We start from the raw sequence: 26,500 nt of genomic DNA, 5'->3' as shown, positions 1-26,500 counted from the left end.
TGGTTTATAATGTTAGGTAAGGACACAAGGTGGTAGGGATCGAGAGAGGGGTAGCGCCCCCCCCGCAAATATTTTACCCATTCTTCCCTTAGAAGTACTTCTATTTTTCAAGAGTTTAACATTTCGTTTTACTTAGTTATCAGCTTCAAAGAGGCAAGCTTTGAAAGTAAAACCATAGCAACAAACAATCCATCCTTGATTAAAATAATACCATTGAAAATTAACAATGTTGACGTCTTCCCAGCGATTGCCCCTACTAAAGAGATGGCCTGACTACGGCCTTGTAAAGTAATGGAAATCGTAAATGAGGTTTACACTCTAGTCGCAACATGCAAGGATCTTAATTCGAGAAAAAATCAATAGCTAATTGATTAAGGATAGCAAGGGGCAACCGCTTTTTACCTTGGCTATTTTGACCATCATGGGATCGTAACCAATGAAGACAGGAGAGTGAAAACGCTGAAATATGTTTCTGTATCTGATAGCAGAATGATAATATTGATAATCCAAATTTGAAACACTGTTGAATTAATCTTAATAAATTTATAATCCTCAGGGGCACTCAACTGATTCATCTTTACATACCCTCTGAAATGATGAGGAAATCAAACATGATGAAAATTGAAAAATAGCTGTCCCACGACAAAATTTCCAGTCGAAAGGAGAGAATTGAGCACGATGCTTCCATTAAATCACCCAAAACTTAAGTGAGCGTATAGAAAAAATAAGTTAATGCAAAAATAATTCTATTTAATGTTACGATTTATTACAAAATATAAACGCACTTACCTACCTCAAAAAATTGAGGACGTAGAGCTTCCCTTCTTCGACTGTGATACGGGAATTTGTAGTTGGAAATTTCCTCCACAGACGATCAACATTTCTCCAGCACGCATAAATTGAAACCTTGGCAATAACCACTCGTCGTACACTCACTTTGAACGTCACAGAAATGTAAACACCAAGATAAAACATCGCTTGGTATCCAGCAAGGGTTCCTGTGGGGTTAAAAACACTCCTATCTGACCGAATCGAGGAGAAAACAATGTTAAGCCACAGTGCGATACACTGAATGAAGACGTATAAATTTAAAATAAAAAGCCACTTCACACTTTTTTTGCTACGATAAGAAGAAAATGGAGGCAAGTATGATCTAGTACTTTTGATTAAAGCACGGGAATATAAGCTACTCAATGACCGACCGAAATCGCAACACACTGCGAACCATCTCCTCCTTAGACAGCTAACTAACCTCGCGTTTCTCAACGTAGTCGCCCAGGGGGCGCAGCGGGGTTGAAGACTGTCGGTTAAATGGGTGCGGGATCAGCGGGGAATAGGCCTATTGGACTGGGATATAGAGCGTTGCCTGCATTCCACATTCACATAGGCCTTGAGCGCGATGAGTAAAGAGAAGGCGGACCCAAGGAGACATTACCCTTGTGTTTGACGTGGCTGTATATGATTCATTTCTTTTAAATCTCCCATGTCTGCGACGCCCAAGCAGAAAGCGGAAGAAAGGCAATGTTACCTGTTCCTTGCCATGGGAGGATTTAGGGGAGGCTCGTGATATGCTCCCCCAGACGCTCAAAAAATAGACGACAAAAATAGCCAAAGTAGACATAGATTAATATGGTCCCGTTATCATTGCTTTCGTTTTTTCTGTGTATTGCGGAGCCACAGTAATTTAAGCCTTAAGCCCAAGTTAAGAAGACAGATTTGCTGGTCATTCGCTAGTCAGAGCTCGAAAATAAGCATCGCCCAAGTGGGAAAGGAGCATGAAAACTGTCGTTATTATAAATGCAAGTTATTAAAATGTTCATATTAATAACTTTTATATTAATATAGAGACTATGTTTCGTACAGTAATTGTTGTATGCTGTTTTTAATCTCAAATATGAGAAGACAGTTTGTCTATCAGACTCTTGTGCCCTCCCAGAAAAAAAGTCCTGGATCCACCCTTGTTCCTTGCATAACAGAAAATCCTCTTACGTAGCTTTAGGATACTTTTAAAACCTTCCCAGCATTTGCCTCTTCTAATGAGATGACATGGCCATGGTATTGCAAATCACTAGAAAATTATAAATGAGAAACTATTCGCTACATCAGTGGCGCAGCGAGGGGGGGTTTTGGGGGATAAACACCCCCCCCCCGAGAGCTCAGAGAATTTTTTAAGTGAAATCCATTTTACTTAATTGGATTAGTATTACTTATAGAATAGTGTTAGGATTATCAAATTCCCCCCAGAAAGCCGTAAAACTCGCCGTTTTGAACCATTAATCTTAAAAATTTTTGGATGAGGCCCCCCCCGCAACTCCCGCTACCCTGGCATGTATGCAATACCCCAACACTCCTAAGTATTAGTTGCGCCTAAAACCCCCCCTACCCTTAATTCTGCGCCCCTGCGCTACGTGGAAGTACTTATTATTCCGATTTTTTTCAGAACGTTGCTGGGAATACATTATCACAGTAGAAAATGTAGCAGAAATCACAATGTTACTTTTTGTACATTAACATTGGTGCTGGGGGACCATTAGTTTTATTATATGCATTCTCCAGAATGGGGTGGTGTATTGGCTTATGTGAAAAGAAGGTCAGTGATCACAGGCTAACATGTAACTTACATTTTTTGAAGAGTGGCTCAAATCATATTTAAAATGCTGGGTGAAGAAAGGATGAAGGTTGTGGGATAACGTGTAAAAATTATGATAACCCTTTCTCTTACCTGATTTTGTTTTTTCAACACTATTCCTATGATTCAAACACTGGTACTACTATTTTTAATTTTTTTCCTATATTTTTGCCTCTTGGTGGATGAAAAATGGATGTTGGAGGCATTATTTATTTTATTAAAAACATAGTTAACTTTAACAATTCTCTTATGTGTACAAATTAATTATGATAATGACTCATATCCATTTTATATGAAATAAATTAAATGGTTTTAGGAATTTAACCTCAGATTTTGTTAACTTGAAATGGTAAAATCACAGGTCCATAATCCACTTCCTTATGCAGTGGAAACATCCGTGACTCATTTGTTTCCACTGTCCACTCTGGATCTTTGCTAGATATTGACTGAGGCCTATTGCCTGTATGTCTGTATTGCCACTGTATTCCACCCCAGCCTGTGTTTCCATTGTAAGAGAATGTAGCCATACACTCCACAAATCTTGTCTCCCACTGCCATCCAGCATAGTACTCAGTGCATTTGATAGTTTTAACTTTGATATGATAAGTTCTTCCACCTATAATAAATAAATAAAAAACTATTAGAGTTCAAGTCAATTTTGAATGCTCTTGCAAAAAAATGCAAGTATAAAAATGAATTGGTGTCACAACTTACTTGAAAGTGAGAGTTTTTAGATACAGGTCAAGTCGCATATTTTTGACTCTCGTAATACCTTTTATCTCATTAAAATGGGAGCAATATTCTGATTCCATTCTCATCAACGCATACTTAACTTCAACTCCAGCCTTCCCCAAGGGAAGATTTTGAGAATAAATTTACTTTTGAATTGGTTCGACAGGCAAGAGGATGATTATGACAGGGTCTCTTATGTTCTTGTCATCTACCCAAATGTAAACTCTTGCTACATTCCTAATCAGACGTGCTTGTCATTTATATGCTTTGATGAATGTATATTTTTATTTTTTTTATTATTGGAAAAATAATTATGCATATTTATGATTCAACATGGAGGAAGGTATGGATAGTTGAGGGTAGGGCTCACCCCACACTATGCCTCAGGTATATGAATAAACCCCCCCCCCTCCAGAGCTCAGAGAAATTTTGAAGTTTAATCCATTGTACTTAATTGGGTTGATATTACTTATAGAATAGTATAAGGATTAATAAAATATCCTTCAGAAAGCCGTAAAACTCACCATTTTGAGTCATTTATCTTAAAATTCCGCAATTTATTAATATCACTCATACCGCTTATTCTGGTGGTTATTCCATACCCCCATACACCCCGGTATTAGTTACACCGAAATTCCCCCCCCCCCCAGCCTTAATTCCTAGCTGCGCCCCTGATTATATGTGCTACTCTCTTATCTCTCTCGCTCAAAGGCTCAGTTGTTAATCTTTTCCCTGTGGCTTAATTAAATTCCCAGCTCTGTTGAATACAATAGACTGGTCAAAACCTTGGTCAGGAATTAAATATAAATATTTAAGTATTTAGCCATCACTCAAGAAAAATAAAAGAATGCATAAGTTCACATCCATATATTATTGGTATACTCAAAGGTAACTACTCTTGACCATTTACACATCGAGTATGGCAGTGGCAGCAGAGAAATCATGGGTTGAGGAATTAAAAATACAGCACTACGGAAGGGTAAAGAAAATAAAATGGATTAAATACACCAACGGATGAAGTTCACCATGAAAAAATATTTGACTTAGCCGGGATTCAAACCTGGATCTCCCGATTGCCCGTCAGGTGTGTTAGCCAGTTTCACCACCAAGTCATTTCCTCAGAGTGAACTTCGGGATGGGTTTTACCATAGAGTAAGTATATTATAGAGGGCTCACGGCATAGGAGGAAATCGTATCGACTGTTTTAATTCTCAAACAGCTGATAGATGGCCCTGGAGTGGCGAGCTAGAGGCGAGAGAGTCAGGTTTCAAGGTTCCTAGCTTCTCCCCTTTCCTTCCCGCCCTCCCCTCTTCCTTAACTCTCCCCCAGTCTCCCTAGCATCGAAGGAAGGGAAGACGATGTTTACATCGGGCTGAGAGAATTGGCTCCTATAGGGGATTTTTTTCTTGTCTGGTGAGCTGTGTCTTCCACGATTCTTCCCTCTGCTTGGCTTTCCTCATTCCAACTGAAAACAGTTTTACAACATGCAGCTGTAAATAAGTGTTTAAACTGTCTCATGCACTTCAAAGATTGCTGTCCGAAAGTCAAGCAGGAGAGAGAGGGAATTTTCAGCGGGTTCCCGGGCCCTATAAATATATATATTAGCAAAACTAAACGAATAGGCTATCAGTTAGATAGGGTTGTGGAAGTATTCACTCCACCACCACAGATTTTGATGAAATTGTGAGAGGAGATATGCTCAAATATCGAATGATACTATGCGAGACAGAGTGATTCCTTTGACGAATTGCTACAGACTTCCGCAATGCGTTACTGGAACATTGGCAAATTTGAGAGATAATATCGCCGATGGTATTTTGTCGGATGATATATACTTACTCTATGGTTTTACTGAACAAGATGTTGAAGTCACAAGTCCACACTGTGGCACATGTGGTGAGGTTCGTGCTTACTAATGCCACTGTCAGTGTGAAAAACCCTTATTTTGTCGCTGGTTTGCGACGATGAATTTCAAAGCACTGCAAGAACAAGTGACTTTGTATGCAGTGAGGTGCTTGCCTTATTAAGCATGACCCTCACCACATGTGCCACAGTGTGGACTTGTGACGTCAACATCTTGTTCGGTAAAACCCACCCCGAAGTTTGCTCTGAGAAAATGGCTTGGTGGTGTAACTGGCTAACACACCTGATGGACAATCGGGAGATCCGGGTTTGAATCCCGCCTAAGTCAAGTCAAATATTTTTTCATAGGGAACTTCATCCGTCGGTGTATTTAACTTTGCACCTATGTACATGACTGCTTACAAAGTCACTTGTTCTTGCAGTGCTATAAAATGGATTGACATTAATAATGACGTTAATAAAAAAAAATAGTGGATACAAGATAATAAGGCTATAAGTCTGGAGGTCCGATATTTTTTTGCTAAAATTTCGTTTAAAAATCCCTATGCACAGAACAAATCAAAGAATTCATTTCAAAATACATATAAAAAATTGTAGTATGCAACCAAAAATATCATTTAAAAAACTATTGACTCTATAACCACTTCATAATGGATTACTGCACTGAGGATGATCGTAAATGATTGGGAGGGTTGGGATTAATTGCCGAGGAGTGGCCCTAAGGACTCGCTAAGCTAGGTCTCAGACCGGCCTGAATGCATCCCACAATTGCTACCTCAGCGGTCACTTCCCTTCCTTTGGATTGGCTAGAGCCGATATCTGTACTGTTGTGTTGAAACAACCGCGATAGCTATACCTGATGTCACGTCTTCTGCACATGAAAATGCATATTGGCTCCACCCAACATTCAGCATGAAAGGGTTAATGATAGTGTTATGTGATTTCTAACCTGCAATAATTGAAAAACTGTAATCTCTGGGAGGAGTACCTCCTTCTCCATGCTCATACAGTTTCATACTGCTGAAGGTAATTGGTCTAATTTCTCCATTTGGTTTTGTGACATACCCATATTCCTTGCTGAAAAAAATCAGTTATATGAGTGAAATTTAGAGATGAGCACTAATAAAGTCATAAAGACATTCACTCAGGGGATACATACCTGGAAAAAGTAACAGGAATGCATTGAACTCCCATAGTGATACTTGTGCCATCTTGAAAATGCATAAAGTGCGTAACACAGCGGTGAAAGTGTTTTCTCCTAATGATTCCTGAAATATAGGTTCAGTGTTAGTGCAATTGGTAAGATAAGTTGTGTATAATGTTATTATTCAGTTTACAAAAGTAGAATACTCAAAGTCATGAAGATCAAAATTTGAACACAGCAGTATCATCCCACACAGAAAATAAACATCTATTAGATATCTAATAGATATCTACAGATAGATAAATAGTTATCTAATAGACATCTATCATAGATATCTATTAGATATATTATTGTCAAAATAGCAGCAGTTCTAATAGATATCTACGGTAGATGTCTATTAGACATCTACTGTAGATGTCTATTAGATGCCTACTGTAGTTGTCTATTAGATATTTAATTATCTGTTTTATACTTATCTATATCTATAAAAAATTTTCTCATGCCTATGCTTGATGCAATTAACATTAATGAAAAAATTGTCGCCGTATGATCAAAATGAAAACTACAAAAAAAATACCGCGACATGGCATTGAACTTGTGTTCCCCACTCCGTAGCCAAATGCGCTCACCACTATACCAGCAGATCTTGTTGAGGAAATTGTGCTTTTTTGAAATATTATAACAATTGTTAAAATAACACTCGGAAATAAGTTAATTACAGCCAAACTAAGGCCCATTCAATGGAATCATACATCTATTCATAGATGAAAATAGACAATATATATGTAGATACAGTTGGCATAGTCGCCACGCATCGTTCTACGCGTCGCAAAATTTTTTAAGTCCGCCATCACTCCAGTAAGGAACCAAAACATTTGTCCCTAAATCAAATGTTATATCGCTTCCATAGCTCATGAATCGCGTTTTAAAACACACTTTCGGAGATGTATCCAAAATCGCCCCTTGTCACCTGCACATCTAATAGATGTCTAATAGATATCTATTAGATATACGTCTATTCATAGATGAAAATAGACAATATATAGATATATATAGATATCTATTTTCCGTGTGGGAGATGTCTAATAGGCAACTATTATATATACATCTACCCGTAGATAAAAATAGACAAAATATAGATACAGTTGGCATAGTCGCCAGGCATGGTTCTACGCGTCGCAAAATTTTTTAAGTCCGTAATCAATCGAGTAAGGGACCAAAAAAAATGTCCCTTAATCAAATGTTAAATCGCTTCCATAGCTCAAGAATCGCGTTTTAAAACACACTTTCGGAGATGGATCCAAAACCAGCCATTGTCACCTGCACATCTAATAGATGTCTAATAGGCAACTATTAGATATACATCTAACCGTAGATGAAAATAGACAAAATATAGATATCTATAGATATCTATTTTCCGTGTGGGATATGCTCTTAACATAGATCCATTACATCCACCACTTAAGGAAAATTAAACTTAGACAATAATTGAATAAATGCACTCTCAGTACTTGAAGTGAAAAATAAACTAATACACTTTTTATCATGTTTTCCTTCTACAAATTTGTTAATGGCACATCGTTGAATAGCTAATGAAAAGTTTCAAGCATGTACTGCAACAATATTTTTTGCAGATAGACAACTCAAGAAACTTAGTACTCAGTAAAATGATACCAACATTGAATAAAACTCACAATTTGTATTTTATTGAGAATGGCACAGACCATTGAAACCAATTGATGTCTATTAAAATAGTGAAGAAAAGAGGGTTGCGTTTTATTTAATGTAAAATAGTAATATGTATAACTAGACAGATTTTCGCAAAAAAATAACAACATAACAAATTTATTTTGGCCAAAAAACCTTTTCTCTTATACTTTTACCAAGTGTTTATATATTATGACTCACCAAAGCTGCGGCTCTTCAGAGAATTCATTTTTAATTGGAAAATCTCGCCATTGACCTCTGCTGTACCATGGATACTGCCATGCTGCTCATAATGAGTCATACGGAAGCTATTAGTGACACAGTATTAGTGTTTTTAGAATTGTGATAGAGTAAAAATATTGTTTTTAATTCCCTTTCTACTCACTTTCTAACTGTTTCAAAGAAATCTTCATTCCAAGGCTCTCTCGCATATGCTTTAGCTAAAAGCATGGCATCCATATGCATGTCAATATCAAAGAATGGAAGGCTGGAAGTCCAAATGACATCTAGATGAACATGAACTACATTTTCTGCATCACCATCAACTCTGAAACAAGGAACCTGTAATTATTTTCTATTATGCATCTATAAAAATAGAAGTGTATGTTTGTGTCAAATCTGAAAGATTTCTAATGTCGCTCTCCTATCAAAATTTTTTACATCACCAACCTATCAAGCAATGATTAAAAATCAGTGATGAATATTTAAAATCCATTTGTCTATGCATATCAGACATCAGATTTATTATCCTTGAGAGGTTTACCACGAAGGCACCGAGGAAAGTAATGAGCAGCTCCCCTCTCTTCCCTAAAATAACAACCTTAATCTACCACTGATACTTAGCACTGGGTTCTGCACAGCAGTTGAAATTTTTGCTTTTTAAAATTACTTTCCTTCAAGATAGAGGGCTTATATTTTTTTACTGGATGGCTGAATACATGAAATTTCTATTTCTTTAAATCAATAGTCTGTCACGCTTAATCTAGTTTGTAGTACCCATCAACAGGAGCTTCAGACATTAATTTTCTGAAGAAAGTTCTCATTCCAATGCCAAAAGGGAAGAAAGTTATGGAGTGTGGAGGCTATAGGATTATTAGCCTAATATCGCCTGCAGGGAGGGCAGTACAGAACATGATAAATAGACTATTTGAGGTAAAATGTTTGAGGTAAGGGAATGGACAGATAGGAAGAGGAAGACGTAGTGGGCAGGGAGAGAAAGCTTAATAAGATATGGAGGACATGTAGGGTTTGAATGGAGTGAGTACCTTCTAAGTGGGAAGGGAATATTAACCTTTTCGTGCCGGACGTTGTGTGGAGTTGACAGTAAATTTGAGGTAAGGGAAAATGATTATTTGGGCGACAATCAGTTCGGTTGCAGAAAAGGAAAGTCAATTCATGATGCGATAGCAACAATAAGAACCCTAGTGGAGAGGTATCCCAAATATATCTAGGATATATATGGCTGCTACTTGTATATTGAGCAATTAGGGTGAACTTGGCAACAGTAGAAAAGATATCAGATTGAAAATTGCACTTATAAAGAAGGAGTTTATGGATAGATAAGAGCTGATGAAAGGATAATTCTGTTGAATCATCAAGATTGCATCAAATTAACTCCAATACAATTCACTGTTGTTCATTGGGAATCTTTTGGAATGTTTAAATTACCACTGCACATTGAAAATTTTCTGCAAAAACTAACTTTAATATAGCCACTGCTAGGAGGTTCCACTGCCATGGCATACAACACATTATTCATGTGAAATAACATTGGTGCTACACATTATGATTAATATATAAAAGATGGCTTCCAAAATAAACATGATGATTCATGAATGTACTTAACACATTCAGTTAGAGTTTAAAGAAAAGGTGAACAAAGTGTCATCTGGAGTATAGTGCTTTACCTTGCAGAAGTATGGATGCTGAGGAAGGAGGTCAGAGACTAGATGCATTTGAAATTTGGATGTGGAGAAGAATAGAGAATGTGAAATGGACAGATAGGAAGAGGAAGACGTAGTGGGCAGGGAGAGAAAGCTTGATAAGATATGGAGGACATGTAGGGTTTGAATGGAGTGAGTACCTTCTAAGTGGGATGGGAATATTAACCCTTTCGTGCCGGACGTTGGGTGGAGTCGACGGTAATTTTCAAACCCATAACACCTGACGTCGAGTGTAGCTGTCGCGAATTTTTCAATGCAAATGAGTGGATGTTGGCTCTAGCCAACACGAGGGAAGGGAAGTGACCGCTGAGTTAGCAATCGTCTGATGCATTCATGCCCGGCCTGAGACCCAGCTTAGTGAGTCCTTTGGCTCATTCCTCGTCAATTAAGCCCAAACTTCCCACTCATTTACTATCACCCTCACCACAGGAATCTGTTGCTAAGTGGTTATGTTGTCAATAGTATATTCAATGATATATTTTGTTGCATGCTACAATTTTTTTATACTTTGAAATGAATTCTTTGATTTGTTCTGTGGGTAAGCAAATTTTAAACGAAATTTTAGTGTTAAAAATAAATAATGGACTTCCGGACTAGTAGCCTTACTACCTTTTATTTACTAACTTTGTTGTTATTAACACTAGAAATCAATTTGAAATTCCACGATACTTAAAAAAATGTTAGTAATTCTTTTAGAAGAGTAAATTATTGAAAATTAAATACAATGTTCGGTTGAAAAAAGCACTGGTAACGCAATAAGTTGACCGTGGATTCATGCTATGATAGGGTTAGAGGGTGTAGTCCAGTGGCCGGGGTAAGGGACGTGTGTCCTGTTGAGCTGGGTCCCAAATTTGAGGGATAAAAATACCAGTGTAACTCCAACCCAAATAAGAGCTCCGTACAGAGAGTTTAAAATACTGTCATGCTACTCGTAGCACAGAAAACGTCTTCCAACTGTAGGAACCGGCAGGAAAGGGTTAAAAACTGAATCAGTGGGGATAAATCTAACTTCTAATTACATTTTGAGGGAGAGCAACATCCCAAAACAGGATTTTTAAGCATGGAGAAGTTTTTGCATTCAAGTTAGATCTACCCACCAACATCTTCTTGGCATATTAGAGTGAGTATTCTACCTGATTCCCAATAAGTCGACTTACCTCATATTTCCTTTGTAAGAAATCTTCCACTTTTTTAATGGACGAAGAGGTGTAAATCTAAGTCCCTCAGCACTGAATAGCCTCATGGATTTCTCCATATTTTCTTGAAATAATATGGTGTCTGGTAGCTTCATGCTCTCCAGAAATCCAATTTCAGGAACCTGAGGACAAATTATGCATGAACATTTTTTATATCTCACTATAATGACAGAAGGTCAGAGGGGAGGGTTAAAACCCTCCAAGAATGTTTCAGAAATATAAGTACCTTCTCCTCATGAACCACCAAAAATGTACTCCCTCTCAAATAAACCACCCCAAAATTATTTACTGGCTATTGCAGATTTCAATACAGTTGTTTCAGCACTAAAAGCAGCAATTAACTGCCAAAAGAGGCAAAGCTAGAGGTTCAAGTCCAGCCAATTGCATGCATTAAATAAAGGCAAATAATCATTTCAATGACAAAAACTTGTACATAAATGATTGTATTTTTACATTAAAATGATATCCATCATTTTATAATTCCTTCTTAGTTAGCATATTTTGATATATAGTCATCAGTGTATCCAGAGATAATATTTTTGTCTAATATTTTGGCCTCATATATGTAGGAAACACAAAGATATATGTACTTATATACATACAAAGTAAGAAAAGAAAGACTTCAGTGCTTTACCGCTATATTTAACAGAATGTGAAATGATTTTTTTTTCCTGTTTATGGTGACTGGAGATCAACCTCTGAAGTGATTTTCACTTTTTAGGTGAAGAAAAGGGTGAAAGAGATGACCTTTGTATTAACTTACAAACCTTTACCCCATGGTGAAATACATTTGACCCAAGCAGCAATCAATATCCCAACAACATCCAGACAACAATGTTGGCCTTAATCTATGATATCTATGAAATATCCATGTTAATCCAATTAACGTTGCATGGATATCAGTCAAATATCCTAAGGACCTGCCAAAGAGTGTTGCTGCGATGTCCAACAGTGGAAATGGAGGTCCATATAACAACATCTCTTAGATATCTTCACAACATCTAATGAGTGTGCTTATTATGGTTTTTATAAATCCTTCGACACACAGACAAAACATATGTGTGCTCTTCAATTCTTTACAGAATATATGCTACCTATGGACACTGCTTGGAATATCAATGTTTTAATATCATGGATATTGCAACTTGGATATCTATGAAATGTTATTTTTACAACTCGTCATGGATATTAAAAATAGGATATCTACTACTACGGCATAACTATGAGGGGGATGAGGGGATAGATCCCCCCAAAGCCTCAGAGAAATAAATAAATATATAAAACTATTAGCTAGTTTTGACATATAATTACTGCATCTGCTTAAAGTTCAATTTTTAGTACCAAAATGATGTAAAATGTATTTCCTGGAATGTCATTTTTCAAAACTTTTACCAGATTTTACGTGGGAGGGTAGGAGTAGGCACTCCAGACCATCTCATCCACCCCAAGCATGGGCATACCCAGTGAGGGGCAGAAGGGGGCAGCTGCCCCCCCTAGAAACAAAAATCGCAAATGTCTGTAAGAAAAATAATATTTTTTCAAACAAATAATTTTAAAAACTAATAAAGAGCTGTTACAGTTTCCTTAAAATGTTGATTTCATTCACCTTTCCCACGCTTAAATCTCACCTACTATGTACTTGAACAACCATGGCTTGCCCCCCCCTCCCTCCCCCTAGTTTTGATCCTGGGTACACCCTTGCCCCCAAAGCATATTCAGTTACTCCACTAGATATCTATGTAACATTGTCAAAATATTCATCATATAATAAGATCGTGTTTAGGATATATCAGCCTTATTTGGATATCCGATGGATATCGTTTGCTGCTTGAGTTGATTCACCACTGTAAAAGTGACAGTTAAGGAGAGAAATCTGAGAGCACGTAGGTATACCTTTTTACCGAACTGATGGCAGGTGGGTGGTAGAGAGCTAATAGCCAATCAGAAGCGCTGCCCCTTCCACCTCACCATTCCCCTCCTTTCCCCTCCACCTGGCCGACCAGCATTTGCCAGCCCTTGGAAGTAACTGTACTTTTGGGGGTGGCAGAACGAATACTGTGCGATTTCCACAGATTTAGTTTGGCAGCACTGCTAGCTGTACAGCAATCTGCGCTGTACAGGAGTCGGAGAGAGACTGCGGTGTCCTACACACTTTTTACTGTCACTCTTCTGTGATTGGCTGGAAGAGTGGGTAGGTCTCAAGCGAGCTCAAGGTCACCCACCGTCAGTTCGGAAAAAGGGTATAACTGTATTAACCCTTTTACTGTTAGTCCATTTCAGGTGGGATGTACTAAGACTGCCAAGGCTATTTTCCAGAATTAGCAACATTTCAGATTCAAAAATTTTTCAGCTACTTAATTTTATTTAATACCTCTAGATTTTTCCCAATTCTTAAGATATATTTACATCTCATAACCATAGATAGATTATGGGGGTTTACATAAATTACAGCCGTTGAAAAGGCCACAATCACGAAAAAAGTGAAATAATTCGGGCCGATAAATCAGCCCCTGGCAGTTTTCGCTCAACCAGCGAGGGCCGATATATCGGCCCGGTGGCAGTAAAAGGTTTAAATAAATAATTGATCCAATCCATGATCACCTCCTGTCACCAAGTTTGCACCAAACATACAGACCAGCAACAACAAGCAATAAACATCTACCTACTTTTCATTTTTAAGCAAGCCAGTGGTGATTGCTCAATCAGTGTGAGACCTCACACCTTGGAAGACAGATATGGTGTAGTGCCCCTAATTTACTATTTACTTGCAGAAACATAATTGCCTTGACATGCTCTCCATCCTAACCCATCCAAAACCCACTGATGGCTAATAAACGTCTCTCATTTAAGCTGCGTAAAACTGGCCAACCTGATCTGCTATGCTAAAGTAGCTCATCTTTAAGGCTGTTGTATCCTAATTCAAAAATCCAAATGTAATGGGTGCTGGATTTTAGTTGTGAAGTCGGCTGCTATGGCCAGTGGAAAGGGAATCCTCTCTGGGTGGAGGGGAGTAGTTGCTGATCAAAGAAAAAAAGGAGGAGGGGTCGAGCTTTGCTCTGCCCGAAAAAAACACCCAACTCCATATCAAATTTCACTGTGGAGGGGCGATATTGAGAATGGTCAGGATTTGGAGGTTGACTTTTGCTCTCTGGTGGCATTAGTCCCATCTAAGCCACTCGGTTGATGTTTCTCGGCAGAATCCAAATACCCACGCTCTTGATGAGGCTCTACAGACATCTGATTCCACTTGAACTGGCTTATCTTTGCACACTCAGGCCTTCTTATCCTTCATTCCCAATACATAAATCAGATTCCCCCATTTTCTGTCACCATAACTCAACGGACCCTGAAGCGGAGAAAAAAATGGTTGGAGGATGTTGAGGAGGATCTTAGGAAGGTGGTGGTGTGGCTGTGGAAAAAAACAGCTGAGAACAAGGAAGATGTGAAGAAGGCCAGGGTCCTACTTAGACTTGAACACTGAAGATGGTAATAATGGATATTGAGTAATGTGTCACAACCAAAAGCATAATTTTCGATATTGAAGTGTATTCTTATCAATTACAAAATAAAATGCTTTTATGTTGAACAGATATCATTTGAATGAAATTTATATATGAATTTTTTTCAAAATTTTGTGCATCCTGATAAAACCTTGGTCATTCCTCAAGCTACTAAAAAGATGAATTTTTAGACCTTTTTCTGTATTTCACATTATGTATTTTTTAAATGAATTGCTAAAACAGTTTTAGGGATACATACATTAAATCCTTGTACCTCATTAGCACTGTCATGAATGCAACAGTAAAAGATTGGGCATAATGTACATTGACTCTGCCTTTAATACTAGCTTTCTCCATTAGATAAATAAAATACATTGGCTGATCCATGGATGTTTCATAGAAGTGGTGTCATACCCATGAGCCATTCCATGCATTTTTCTACCTGGCCAATAGGGTAGTTTCCTTCATCAAAGAAAACGAAAGGCATTGATTGTGATTCGTTACATACCACTAGTGTATTCATAATATACAAATTATTTGGTTTTTAGAAATTCCAGTTTAGACGAATGCTAATGGTCAATTTAAATCTCATTTGAAAAAGGCCAGATTGGTGGCCGTGCGATGCTACTCCACGTGACCTCTCTTAATAATCACCTATTGAAATTGCCTAAGGTCGGAAAGTTTCCTTCATTTGATAGGGTATGAATAATCCTTATTTTTAGACAAGCGCTAACCAGAATGACGTCACAGGGGCTTTTCCCAGCATTCATACTCAGGTTTTCGCCTACTTGAAAATTTTCACTTTTTATTTAATTTCGAAAAATAGATATCGTCATTTAAAAATCTGAAAGCTTGAAACTCCTACTAAAGTAGTAATAATGTTTCAATTTAGGCAATTAAAAAAATAGAAAACCACCCTATTGTAAGCAAGAAATATTTTTTCATAAATGTATCAACATTTTTGAAGAAGGCATAAGTAAAATGATCATATCATTCACAAGAAACTGGTGAAAATGACAATTATAAAATCACACAAAATTTACATTATATGTAATACCTAATGCATATAACGCCAGACCAAAGTGGTACCCAACTAATGATTACATATATACTCACATTGAGATAAATAAAGCCATCAGCAATTCCATTGTATCTTCTCCCTAACGAACTGGCTAAGAAATTCCCCTTCTTATCAGCTGCCATGAAATATACACTATCAATTGCCTACATAGATAAAAAGAGAGGAATGGATTTATTACATTGACTAATTCTGTTAACAAGTAACTTAAAAATATGAAGTAACATCTCAACCAGTGGCGGATACAGATGGGGGGTGCAGGGGGCGCGTTGCCCCCCCCTTGCGGGTCCGCCTGTATTGCCGAACATTGCAAAACCACAATAGTAACTTTTTTATATCATAAGATGGCATTGTATTTTACCTGTTTATAATCACTTTAAATAAAATTTTCATTTACTTTGCCTGTGACTTGATCATCTCTTATTGCAATAAAAGTAAAGACAACTCAAGATATGTTGCGCCCCCCCCTTGAGTTTTTTCTGTATCCGCCACTGATCTCAACAATAGAAAATATCAACAAAACAGCATCAACATCAACATGCTAGGGTTTTGTAAAAGTCAAATTGGAAATAATAACTGAGATATTTAACCTATAAAATAATTCTTCATCAAAAAGGAAAATATTGTAAGAATGTCCAGAGCTAAAATTAGCCACAGTTCATAGCCAATATAGATAGCCCTCTATTGTTCTTCCTATCCACTTGTCTTCATCAGACCATCATGTCTTATTCATTATATGGCCATTTAAGATTTCTAACATTATTTTCTCCCAGTTTTCAGAGGACTTCTCTTTTCTCCAATTCATCCGAGGATTTCCTTTTCACTCACTCAGTCAACACATTTGTTCATTTTTAATGTTTGTAAATCATTCCACTTTTGTGCCATATTATAAATACTTATATCCCTGCTTTTTATGCCTACAACTGTCATTGTCCATGACTCATTGCCATGCGTTAGTTCTTATTCAAATCCCTTTCTCTCACAGTGGTGACTACTATATAATTGTCAAATTACAGTATGATAATTTCAGAAACGCTGAAATATACTAGGGGCAAAACTAATAAAACATGCAATAAACATGAAATCAGTAAGGTATTTATTTGAAACAGCAACACATATGTTTTTAAAATTTGAAAAAAAAAACCGTGAAAAGAGATTCATTTAAATATCGTATAAAATTGAACTAAGAGAAAAAGATTATTTTAGTCAGGTTCAGGATTTAAAGATGCGAAGAAGATATTTTCCTCACCATACAAAATTTCATGCACCACACATTCTGAATCTGGGATCACTGACATAAAATGGAATGATGTTAAAATATAAATTATCATTCAGGGATAGTTATAGAAGTTTGTCAAGTGTCCCACGGAATATGAAATGCCACATGCCAATGTACCACAAAAAATGTCAGGAAATGAACCACTCAAGTATTAAATAACCTTAGTATATATAATAGACCATATGCATTGTTTAAAGAAGTTAAAAATTCTTAAAAATGGATTATAATTGACAAGGATAATGATAGTAAAGAGCACAAAGGTTTCATGAAAACTTGGAAACAACAATTTAGCCCAAATAATTGATATATTTAATATCAATATATAATAATTGATATCAGCATTACATTCATGCAGAATGTTTCTGCAATGAAGTATGTATTAATATTTTAAATGAATATGTACCTACCTACCTGAGGGTGGTAAACTAGCTTCTTTGAGCATTCCATTTTCTCAATGTAAATCTGATGCTTCTTACCCCCTCTGCGGTCATCATCATCATCATCTCTGACTTTTTCATAAAACTGAAAATATAAGTGCATTGATTTAATTTTACTTGCAATATACATACAATAAATTGAAGCATGCTAATTAGTTAGAGAGCATACAAAAATATAAAGTTTCCTAGATCTGTCAAATTGATAAAACTAAAAAATGTTAAAATTAATGTTGAAAGTTAATCTTCTAAAGGTGCAGATCAGAAATGTGGATGCTGAAATAGGAGCATGCCTATTATTAGGAGGCATTCAAAATGTGGGTGTGGAAGAGAACGGAGAAAGTTAAGTAGACTGAGATAAATGGGAATGACTAAGTGCTGGGGATGGTGGGCGAGGAGAAGAAGCTAATGGAGGAGGCAAGGCGACTGAGGATGTGGCTGGAGTGGCTACTAAGCCAATTGGGGTTTTTAAAAGCCAATTAAGGGGAAAGAACGTTTGGTAAGAAGCAGTGGCATAGCCGAGGGGTCCGAACCCCCCAAAACATAAAAACACAATTATTTCCTTCATAAAAGAAAAAAATATTGAAAAACCATGAAGTTACAAAATATTTCTTTAACAAATGAAGTTTTGTTCATTATGAAAATTGTTCAAATTAGTTTAAAACCCATTACTTAGTACCCTGTTTTTAAAAAATTTTCACCCCAGGTTTTTGATCCCCCCCCTTTTGAACGAAATTCCTGGCTATGCCACTAGTAAGAAGTGAAGAGGAAGGAAGAGAATGGGACTAGATTACAAGATAAAAGTAAAATATGATAATTATAACGATATATTTAGTCAAAGATATTATTTTTCTTAATGCTGGTACATGTTGTTTCTTTCTGTTATTTAAACCAATGCATGGAAGATAATTATATAATGATGGTGACCTAAACACAGGTCTGCTTTCTAGGTTACCCAAAGCTCCTAATATTTTATTTATGCCTTTGTCTCTCAATAATACAGAGTAATAAATACTGTTCCCACCATCAACTATTATTCACATTAAAACCTGAGTCTAGAACATGTTGTACTGTAATTAAACAAGTGAAGTTTTATTTTGGAGGCGAAACCAAAAGGGGTGAGTCTCAAAATACACTATGTAACTCTTTCTTAGGAATTTCTATACTTAGCATGTGGGGAGAAGAACCTATAGGAGTTGACAAGGACGCAGGTATTAAGAGGTTATCAGTTTTTTTCATGTATCATAGAGCCAAGGTGATCTTTGCCAATGCAAATTACCATTATTAATTTTTTAAATCCAGGAGATGAATATTTCAGTAATTTCAGCTTTGACTCGATATTATTTCAGTTTCTTTTCCAGTGTATTCCCATGTTAATGTTGTCATGTTGGTGAAGAAATGCATTTAATTTTGCCAATTATTTTGGATGTTACATTTAAGTGTTTACGCACTGCTTGCACTGATATAAGGTCCGGTGTTAAGGAATGGGTGCCGACAGGTAACAATAGGAACTGATTATTACATTATTTTATCGATTAAGGCAGTTTTCCATGGAGTATTTTAGAAGTATTCTGGAAGTCTTCTCTCCCTTTTCTTTTCAGTATATAATAAGGCCAACCCCCCTTCATTCCATCCAAAAATCCTATTATCTTCCTTCCTCTCCCTCATTTACCCAACATTCTACCCTCTGACACTTCAATTTCCTACTGACTCAGTACTCGCTCCATCCATACCGTCTGTCTCCGCTGTATCTCATCTAAAAGCTGCCTCTCCTCACCCACCATGTACAGCACTTCCTCGTTCCTCCTCCTCTCCGTCCACTTCACCTTCTCCATTCTTCTCCAGACACACATCTCAAATGCCTCCAGTCTTCTCTCGTCCTCCTTCCTAAGTGCCCATGTTTCTACAACGTAAAATGATCCTCTCCTGTTCATGAACTCCTATTCTAATGGAATTCTCTTCCTGATGTCCTTACTACTGTATCCGTTTTCCTCTAATATGCTGCCCAAATAGTTGATTTGTTTTACCTACTTAAGTTTTTCCCCACCTACTTTTACCTTGAGTCTCACAGTCCTTGCTTGCAACGCTTTGTAATAGTAATTATGACTATTTTATTAATGCCCAGTCTGTGTATCTTCAATCTTTCAGATACCATTTTCCACTAGTTCCCGGTATTTTCTCCTCATAGTCTCCTTAAACCTCTGTCTAACCATAACGGAGTCTATCTGATATCTTGTTGTATCCCCTGGACTATGTGCACCTTCACTCATTATGATGATTGAACCATGTGCTCCACCACAAGGTTGGTGGGCCGTGCCTCAATTTCTACCACCAGAATCCTATCGCCTACCTGGCCAATACGTACCACATGCTTACCCATTTCCCTGTTTAATACCAAAGCTACCCCTTGCTGACTTTCCTCCCCACCAATATACATATAATCCTATACCCACCCGCACAGCACACGACGTCACTGCAGTGGCGTAAATATGGGGGGGATGAATGGATGGATCCCCCCCCAAAGCCTCACACAAATAGAAAACTCATTTAAAACTATTTTCTAGTTTTGATAAATAATAACTGAATCTGCTAAAAGTTAAATTTTAAGTGACAAAATGATGTAAAATGTATTACCAGGCATGTTATCTTTCAAAAATTTTCCCGGTTGCTTGGGGGGGGGTTCCCTTCTGTGCCCCTACATCCCCCCAAAGCATATTCCTAGTCACGCTACTGCCTATGCCCATTACTCCAGTAGTCCCCATCATACTTCCACCTCACTTCTCATAATCCTAAGGTATCTTATACCTATATCATCCCTTTCCAGTGGCGTAGCCAGGGAGGGTCCGGACCCCCCCCCCCCGAAATATAAAAACACAATTATTTCCTTCATAAAAGAAAACGAAACATTGAAAAATCATGAATTTAAAAAATTTTTCCTTAACAAATGAAGTTTTTTCGATTGTTAAAAGTGTTAAAATTAGTTTAAAAACCATTACTTTGTACCCTGTTTTTCAAATATTTTCCCCCATGGTTTCGGACCCCCCCCCCCCCCCCCCCGAAAGAAATTACTGGCTACGCCACTGTCCCTTTCTCGATTTCCCTTTTGATATTGTCTAGCTTCCCCGATCTCATCATTGTCCTCACATTCCATGTCCCTACGTTTATTGCCGCTGCCTTCTCTAACTCCATCTTCATGGTCTTCTTTTCTTCCTTCTTCATAGTGCTGCTGATGATGATGATACGTCTCTGCAAGAATTTCGCATGTTGACGACCCCGAGTACCTTGCCGACCTCGCTGCCGTGAACGACACCCGTCCTTTGCGGACGAGTCCCATTCGATGAGTTTCCGAGGCTCATTTGATTGTACTCCACGTTTTCAGGGAAGTCATATATGCGGTAGGGTTTCCCACTTCCATCCCAACAGTTCTTTGCGTGATACCATTACGTGGACTACCTTTCGTCTGGCTCCAACCTCTTTATCTATCTGTCATGGGTGTGGACTCCATGTGGAGTAGTTAAGAATTAATCCCGCCAGTCTAGCTCTAGGGGTTACAAAAACGCACAATCCTGTCCACCGCGGCAAGGTTGTAGCCCAAGAGGAAGGGGAAGAACTGTTATGGAACATAGTATTGTATTTTAAATCTTCCCAGTCACAACTCGAGAATAAAATACATAGTTAGGAAGACGAGACAATATGCTACGGAGTGTCAATCTCTATTTTCAATCTCCCTGAGATAACTTGCTGACAGTTATTTCAGACTTGATAAACGAGGAAAAATACGTAATATACCACTGCTTTCGCGTTGGAACTTATCTTTAAGTATTAGCAGGAAATGATAGTGGAAATATTATCTCTCGAGGGATCACAAAATCAGACGAAACGTGTCGCGGGATATGCATTAGAAGACGAGATCACCAATGCATGCTTTATGCAACAGAAATTTTAAAATCATTCGTAGACGCCAATCACACATGAACAAAAACACGCACCCAATATTTTATTGGAAATTATAGCCCCCAATAAATCCGCTTGGAAAGAAGATACTGATGTTGCGTGAGAAGAAGGCGCAACTTTGAAGTATTCTAATATAAATCCAGATTAACGCAAACGATTTTTCTCAAAACGCAAAAATTACGTGCGAATCTTTGGTGTTTTGAATTTGATTCTTTTTATAATATTTACCTTGGTTTAATGCGAAGTTATTTAAATAATCAGTTACTATTATACGTTACGCTAAAGCCGATCCTATGTACCATCCAACCCACTTCCGATCCCTTACTGACTCACTCATGGAAATGAACGTATGCGGCGGACAAGACTAAATACGACGAAAAGTCTTAGAAAGCCCTCTCTAAAATCGTCTGAAATTCTATGAAACATTCTCGATACTCAAAATGTTCTATATACTACACTACTTCCAACAGCCTGTATGCCTCTACTTTTTGAGGTAAGGGTGTCAAAAAATCGATTAAAAAATGCTATTTTTAGAATAGCGTGGCTTCCTATTATTTTTTATTGGCTAAATCGAAAGGTTATTACTCCTGGAGTACGTATTTCACACTTTTAGATTTTTAAATGACGGTATCTATTTTTCGCGATTAAATGAAAAGTGAAAATTTTCAAGCGCGCGAAAACGCGACGGCTAACAAGTAAGTATGAATGCTGGGAAAAGCCCGTGTGATGTCATTCTGGTTCCCGCTGCCGCCGTGTGAGGTGACCTTGGGGAGAGGATATGTGCGCCGCAACGATGCAGGCTGCTAGCAGGTAGCAGAGTACCCCGCTAGAAGGTAGCGCTTGGTTTAAGTAAGGATTATTAATACCCTATCAAACGGAGGAAACTTTCCGACCTTAGGCAAGTTTAATAAATGATTATTGAGAGATGTTTCCCTGAGCTCTGTGCCTCATGCATGCATTGGTAGAATCAGACGATGTAAAACTCTTGACTACTCGTGTAGCATCAAGGGCCCTGTGACGTCACGTGGAGTGGCATCGCACGGCCGCCAATCTGGCCTTTTTCAAAAGAGGTTAAAATTGAGCATTAACATTCGTCTAAACTGGAATTTCTAAAATCAAATAATTTGTATATAATGAATAAACTAATGGTGGGTAACGAATCGCAATCAATGCCTTTCGTTTTCTTTGATGAAGGAAACTACCCTATTCAGACCACATGATACGTCAAGAAACCAATTTTTAAACTTTTCGGTGAACTTTTAATTATGACCAAACTGTGCAATTTCACTGTATCGCGAATTATTATCTCAACACCGGAGTGAGATACGATGTTGGTTCAACAAAAATTGTAAGAACTGGCAGAGTAACCAAAATAAGGCCGCAGGCCTTATCCGGAAGGGTCTGGGGTGGGGTGATTTGGGGGCTCTGCACACCCAGTGAGCGTTAGCAAGTTGAGGAATTTGCTATCAATTAAAATATACATTTACCCATGACATTAACCCCATCTATGAATGAAAATCAATCCATGGTCAAGAAGGGGTTAGTAAACAATGGCTTTCAAAATTTTTCTTTGCTTACTTTAAAATGGTACGCGGTTGCAAGTTTTAACATCCACATACTACCCAACAAGCTACCTCGATAGGCGCATGGCAGGAAGGTGTAATGACACCAGCCATTTGTTCCAGAATACAGAAAAGTATTAAGGTGTGCGTTGTAAAAGATTTGACTGACTTTGTTCGACCTAGCATTTATTGAATTTTTAAAAATATTCTATATGTTTTCTCCCAGAGGAAAAACGAATTTTTATACCTATCCATTGGCCAAAATATCTCTCTTATAAAATAGTTTCTTTAGGTCTTCTAAATATGACGTTATTCAAAGAGATATTCTTTGTATCAATACGAATGTCAATGCTTGCATAATTACTTAAGTATTCAAAGCATTAATTATCCTCAGAGTCTTTAGCGGCTCCTAAACTAATGCGTGTAAAAGCTGTGTGAAGGTCTGTGTTCGTTTGTTGCGGATTTGAAAATTTAAAACTTTTTTTGGCGTTTGATAGCGTGAAATATTGACACGGGGAGTAAAATTTTTTAACACTGGGAATAAAAATCATAAATTATATTTATTAACCAACTAACTCTAAAGTTTGGCAATGGTAGGTGTTGACTCTTACGTGCTCCACGAACAACGAAACTGCTTGGACAAACGCTTCTCAATTGAATCCAATCAATTTGGCTCCAAGTTCGATATAAGCCGAGCGATTTTAGGAGGCTTGACCAATAGATTTGGAGTCACCTTAGAGTTGCGGCAAAACATAGGTTGTCGATGTTTTTGATTTGTCAATATATTTAATACTTTTTGTGCTCACTTTCAAATATTGGACTCTGAATTTTGACATTTCACACCATCAAACACCTTAAAATTAATCGATTCGTCAAATACGCTCCGAGAACATAGAATGTTACACAGATTTCACACGCGCTACATATGGAGCTGCTGGAGACTCGCAGGTTTAGACTCGCACTATGGTTTGAAGTCTTGAGCAATTAAGAGAAAATTACCTGTAGAATGACACAAGGAATATCATCTTTGAATAGCGCTATAATTCCAAGTCCGAAAGGAACAGAGGAAGAATAAGAGAGTTATTTTTGACAGCGGGTGTATAAGAATTAGTTTTATCTTGGAGAACAGTAAAAAATATTAAAAATTATCTTAAAGAATGTGAGTTGACAAGCTTAAAAATCTCTATTTTACTTTCGAGCCGAATAAAATGAGAAAAATCACGAATCCGTTTGCCATTAACCTTTTTGAACATAGATTCTACCCAAGTTTAAATTTTGTGCTTACCTCGCGGAGTTTTAGAGCCAAGTAAAAAAGCGTCGTCTTCAGAAAGTACCACTTATCAGGCTGCCGGTACACGGAAAATACGGGCAATGGAGTTCTTAAATTAATGAATGTCAAAAACAATATCGTTATGATAGCTAGTACGAAAAATATATACATATCGACCGGCTACGTTTGGATTTGTCAAGCCAAACACATTCCGACACCAGCTAAAAATGACTTCAGTGCCTTCTTGCTCTGAAAACTCCCTTATCAACGATTTTTTTTTACAAACAAGGCAAAGGTTGATAGAGATAATGGCTTCTTGTGTCTGCAAGATTAAATGTGTCAGTGAATTTTCTTTCACCGCAAGTGATTTATTGCACCCATTTAAAAAAATCACCCACGTTCATTTTTATCAGGTCCCGGTCTTATCTTAAATGCATTCAAAATAAACGATAATTGGATCGTAATCAGGTCGGTAGCCGATAAAAGTTTTGGTGTGCAATTGATTGCATTTCCCTGCTATTAACTCTTCAAATGTTATCCCGCGTTCTTGCCATTATTTTAACAGCCATTTATGCTTTCCAGTTAAGAGAAACCATTATTCCCGCTCGATTTGTCTTCACCACGGCCAATTATTCATTGGAAAACTTTGGTTTTCATCTTGAAATTTTCATAATGTACGCTGTAAACCTCTGTCAACATTTGTTTGCATTCATTATTCCCTTGAAGAACCGGCAAATATTAAAAAGGTCAAGTGTTAATACGCTGAAATTTTCTGGATATTAAATTTTAACCCAGTAATTTGTTACCGAACAAGATAAAATAACACCGTTCGAAAGGGAGAAATGTGTCGTCCTAATTCTAACACGACTCCGGAAAACCTGCTCCGATAAATTTTACGTGGACAATATCTCCACCTTTGGGTTGAAACAGTGATTCCTTTAATTTAAAGATAGAGAAAAAATATGCCAACATTTAGACTCAATCCTCGGTCACCCGGCGCATAGCGCCTCATTCATCAACCCGCTCGGCCACGCCGATTGTTGCAAATGATAGTAACATCTAGTAAACTCATGCCGTGCGAAATATTTACTTGCAATTATCTCTCAAACCTGGGCCTATGGGAAAGAAAGCCGTGACTCTCTTCCTACATTTCCTGAGCAGTTTCAAAAAATAACATCGGCATCCAGATCCCGAATATCGCTCTCGCGTTGTGTACTCGTGAGGAGAGAAAGGTTAGAGAAGAAAGGAGGAGTTTCTTGAAGCAAAACATAAAAACGGTGAATGCTGAGAGTTAAAATCCATGCAGTTACAATAACCTTACCGCGTCGCGGCTAATCCAACTCCCGACGCGCGGAGACGAACCCTGCCGCGTGATCGAAAAATCAATGTTATTTCCGGTGTCGCAAACTTATTTCAAAGATAACTGCATAAACACCTCAAGAAATCTTTAAAGAATGCTCTCATTTGCTACTTTGCGTGACTTTGCCGAAAACTCATTTGAAACTCTACCTAAATGTAAAACTTTGTCGAAAAACAGTATCCTCCATATTGTAACTGCATGGTAAGAATTTATCGATGATATTCTTTAAGATTACGAAAAATTAAAGAAAAAACACAATGGCAACAGATTATGTGGTTTTTCATTCCACAAGAATCCACCTATAACTTCACCATCTACTTTGGAAGATTTTCGGGGATAATTTAAGACGGGTGTTTTTATGGAAATTTACGCACGTTTGAGCCTCTGTAAATCAGTAACGGGTGGGATCTTTGTCAAATGAAGTACATATCCATAAATTTCAATCATTTTTGAGTATTCCTGCGAAGTTTCAAGTTTATAACTCAAAAAAAGCCATTTTGTAATTTCGTCCGGCTTTTTCCGATTTCCGCCCGCTGTGCACCGTACCTAATTGTCTTCACAATCGCAAGTAGAAAGTTTTCTTATCGGAAATGGGTCATGAGCAGGCTAATAACGACGCCAGGTTTCTCTCCACCCTTCCTATCCCCTACCCTTCCCTCATGGCGCAAATGACCTCAGCTGTCGGTCTCCTCCCCCAAATACCAATACCGGAGGAGGGGCTGGGTAAGGGGGTATAAACTAGAAAAGCCTTGCGGCGTTCTTAAGGATCAATTTAAATGCATGTCGCCTCCATTTCATACTCTCAGGGAGAAAGAAGAATAGAAGACTTGGAGGGAGTGCTGGAAGATG

The 26,500-nt window shown here is 37.7% G+C and overlaps 1 protein-coding gene across 1 annotated transcript; it reads right to left on the bottom strand.

Annotated features, from left to right (window-relative positions):
• Positions 1 to 2,825: 2,825 nt before the first annotated feature.
• LOC124162750 lies at positions 2,826 to 24,564 on the bottom strand. The gene is made up of 9 exons (XM_046539385.1): positions 24,307 to 24,564; positions 17,483 to 17,593; positions 15,831 to 15,938; positions 11,176 to 11,336; positions 8,461 to 8,622; positions 8,277 to 8,383; positions 6,384 to 6,492; positions 6,174 to 6,301; positions 2,826 to 3,245 (listed from the first exon to the last, which is right to left on the bottom strand). The coding sequence occupies exons 1-9, from the start codon at positions 24,460 to 24,462 to the stop codon at positions 2,956 to 2,958; spliced, it is 1,332 nt and encodes a 443-aa protein (XP_046395341.1). The 5' UTR covers positions 24,463 to 24,564; the 3' UTR covers positions 2,826 to 2,955.
• Between the last annotated feature and the right edge of the window lie 1,936 nt (positions 24,565 to 26,500).

Source organism: Ischnura elegans, chromosome 7 (assembly GCF_921293095.1).
Source record: "Ischnura elegans chromosome 7, ioIscEleg1.1, whole genome shotgun sequence".
NCBI classification, from domain to species: Eukaryota; Metazoa; Arthropoda; class Insecta; order Odonata; family Coenagrionidae; genus Ischnura; species Ischnura elegans.
This window is presented reverse-complemented; position numbering and strand designations above follow the sequence as displayed.

What these genes read in the sequence shown, in the direction of transcription:
- LOC124162750 (XM_046539385.1), bottom strand. Translation starts at nt 24,462, where the DNA reads ATGTATATATTTTTCGTACTAGCTATCATAACGATATTGTTTTTGACA. An exon ending in TCTTACAAAGGAAATATGAG is followed by an intron (nt 8,623 to 11,175) that starts GTAAGTCGACTT and finishes TCCTTGTTTCAG; the next exon opens with AGTTGATGGTGATGCAGAAA. An exon ending in ATTCCTGTTACTTTTTCCAG is followed by an intron (nt 6,302 to 6,383) that starts GTATGTATCCCC and finishes GATTTTTTTCAG; the next exon opens with CAAGGAATATGGGTATGTCA.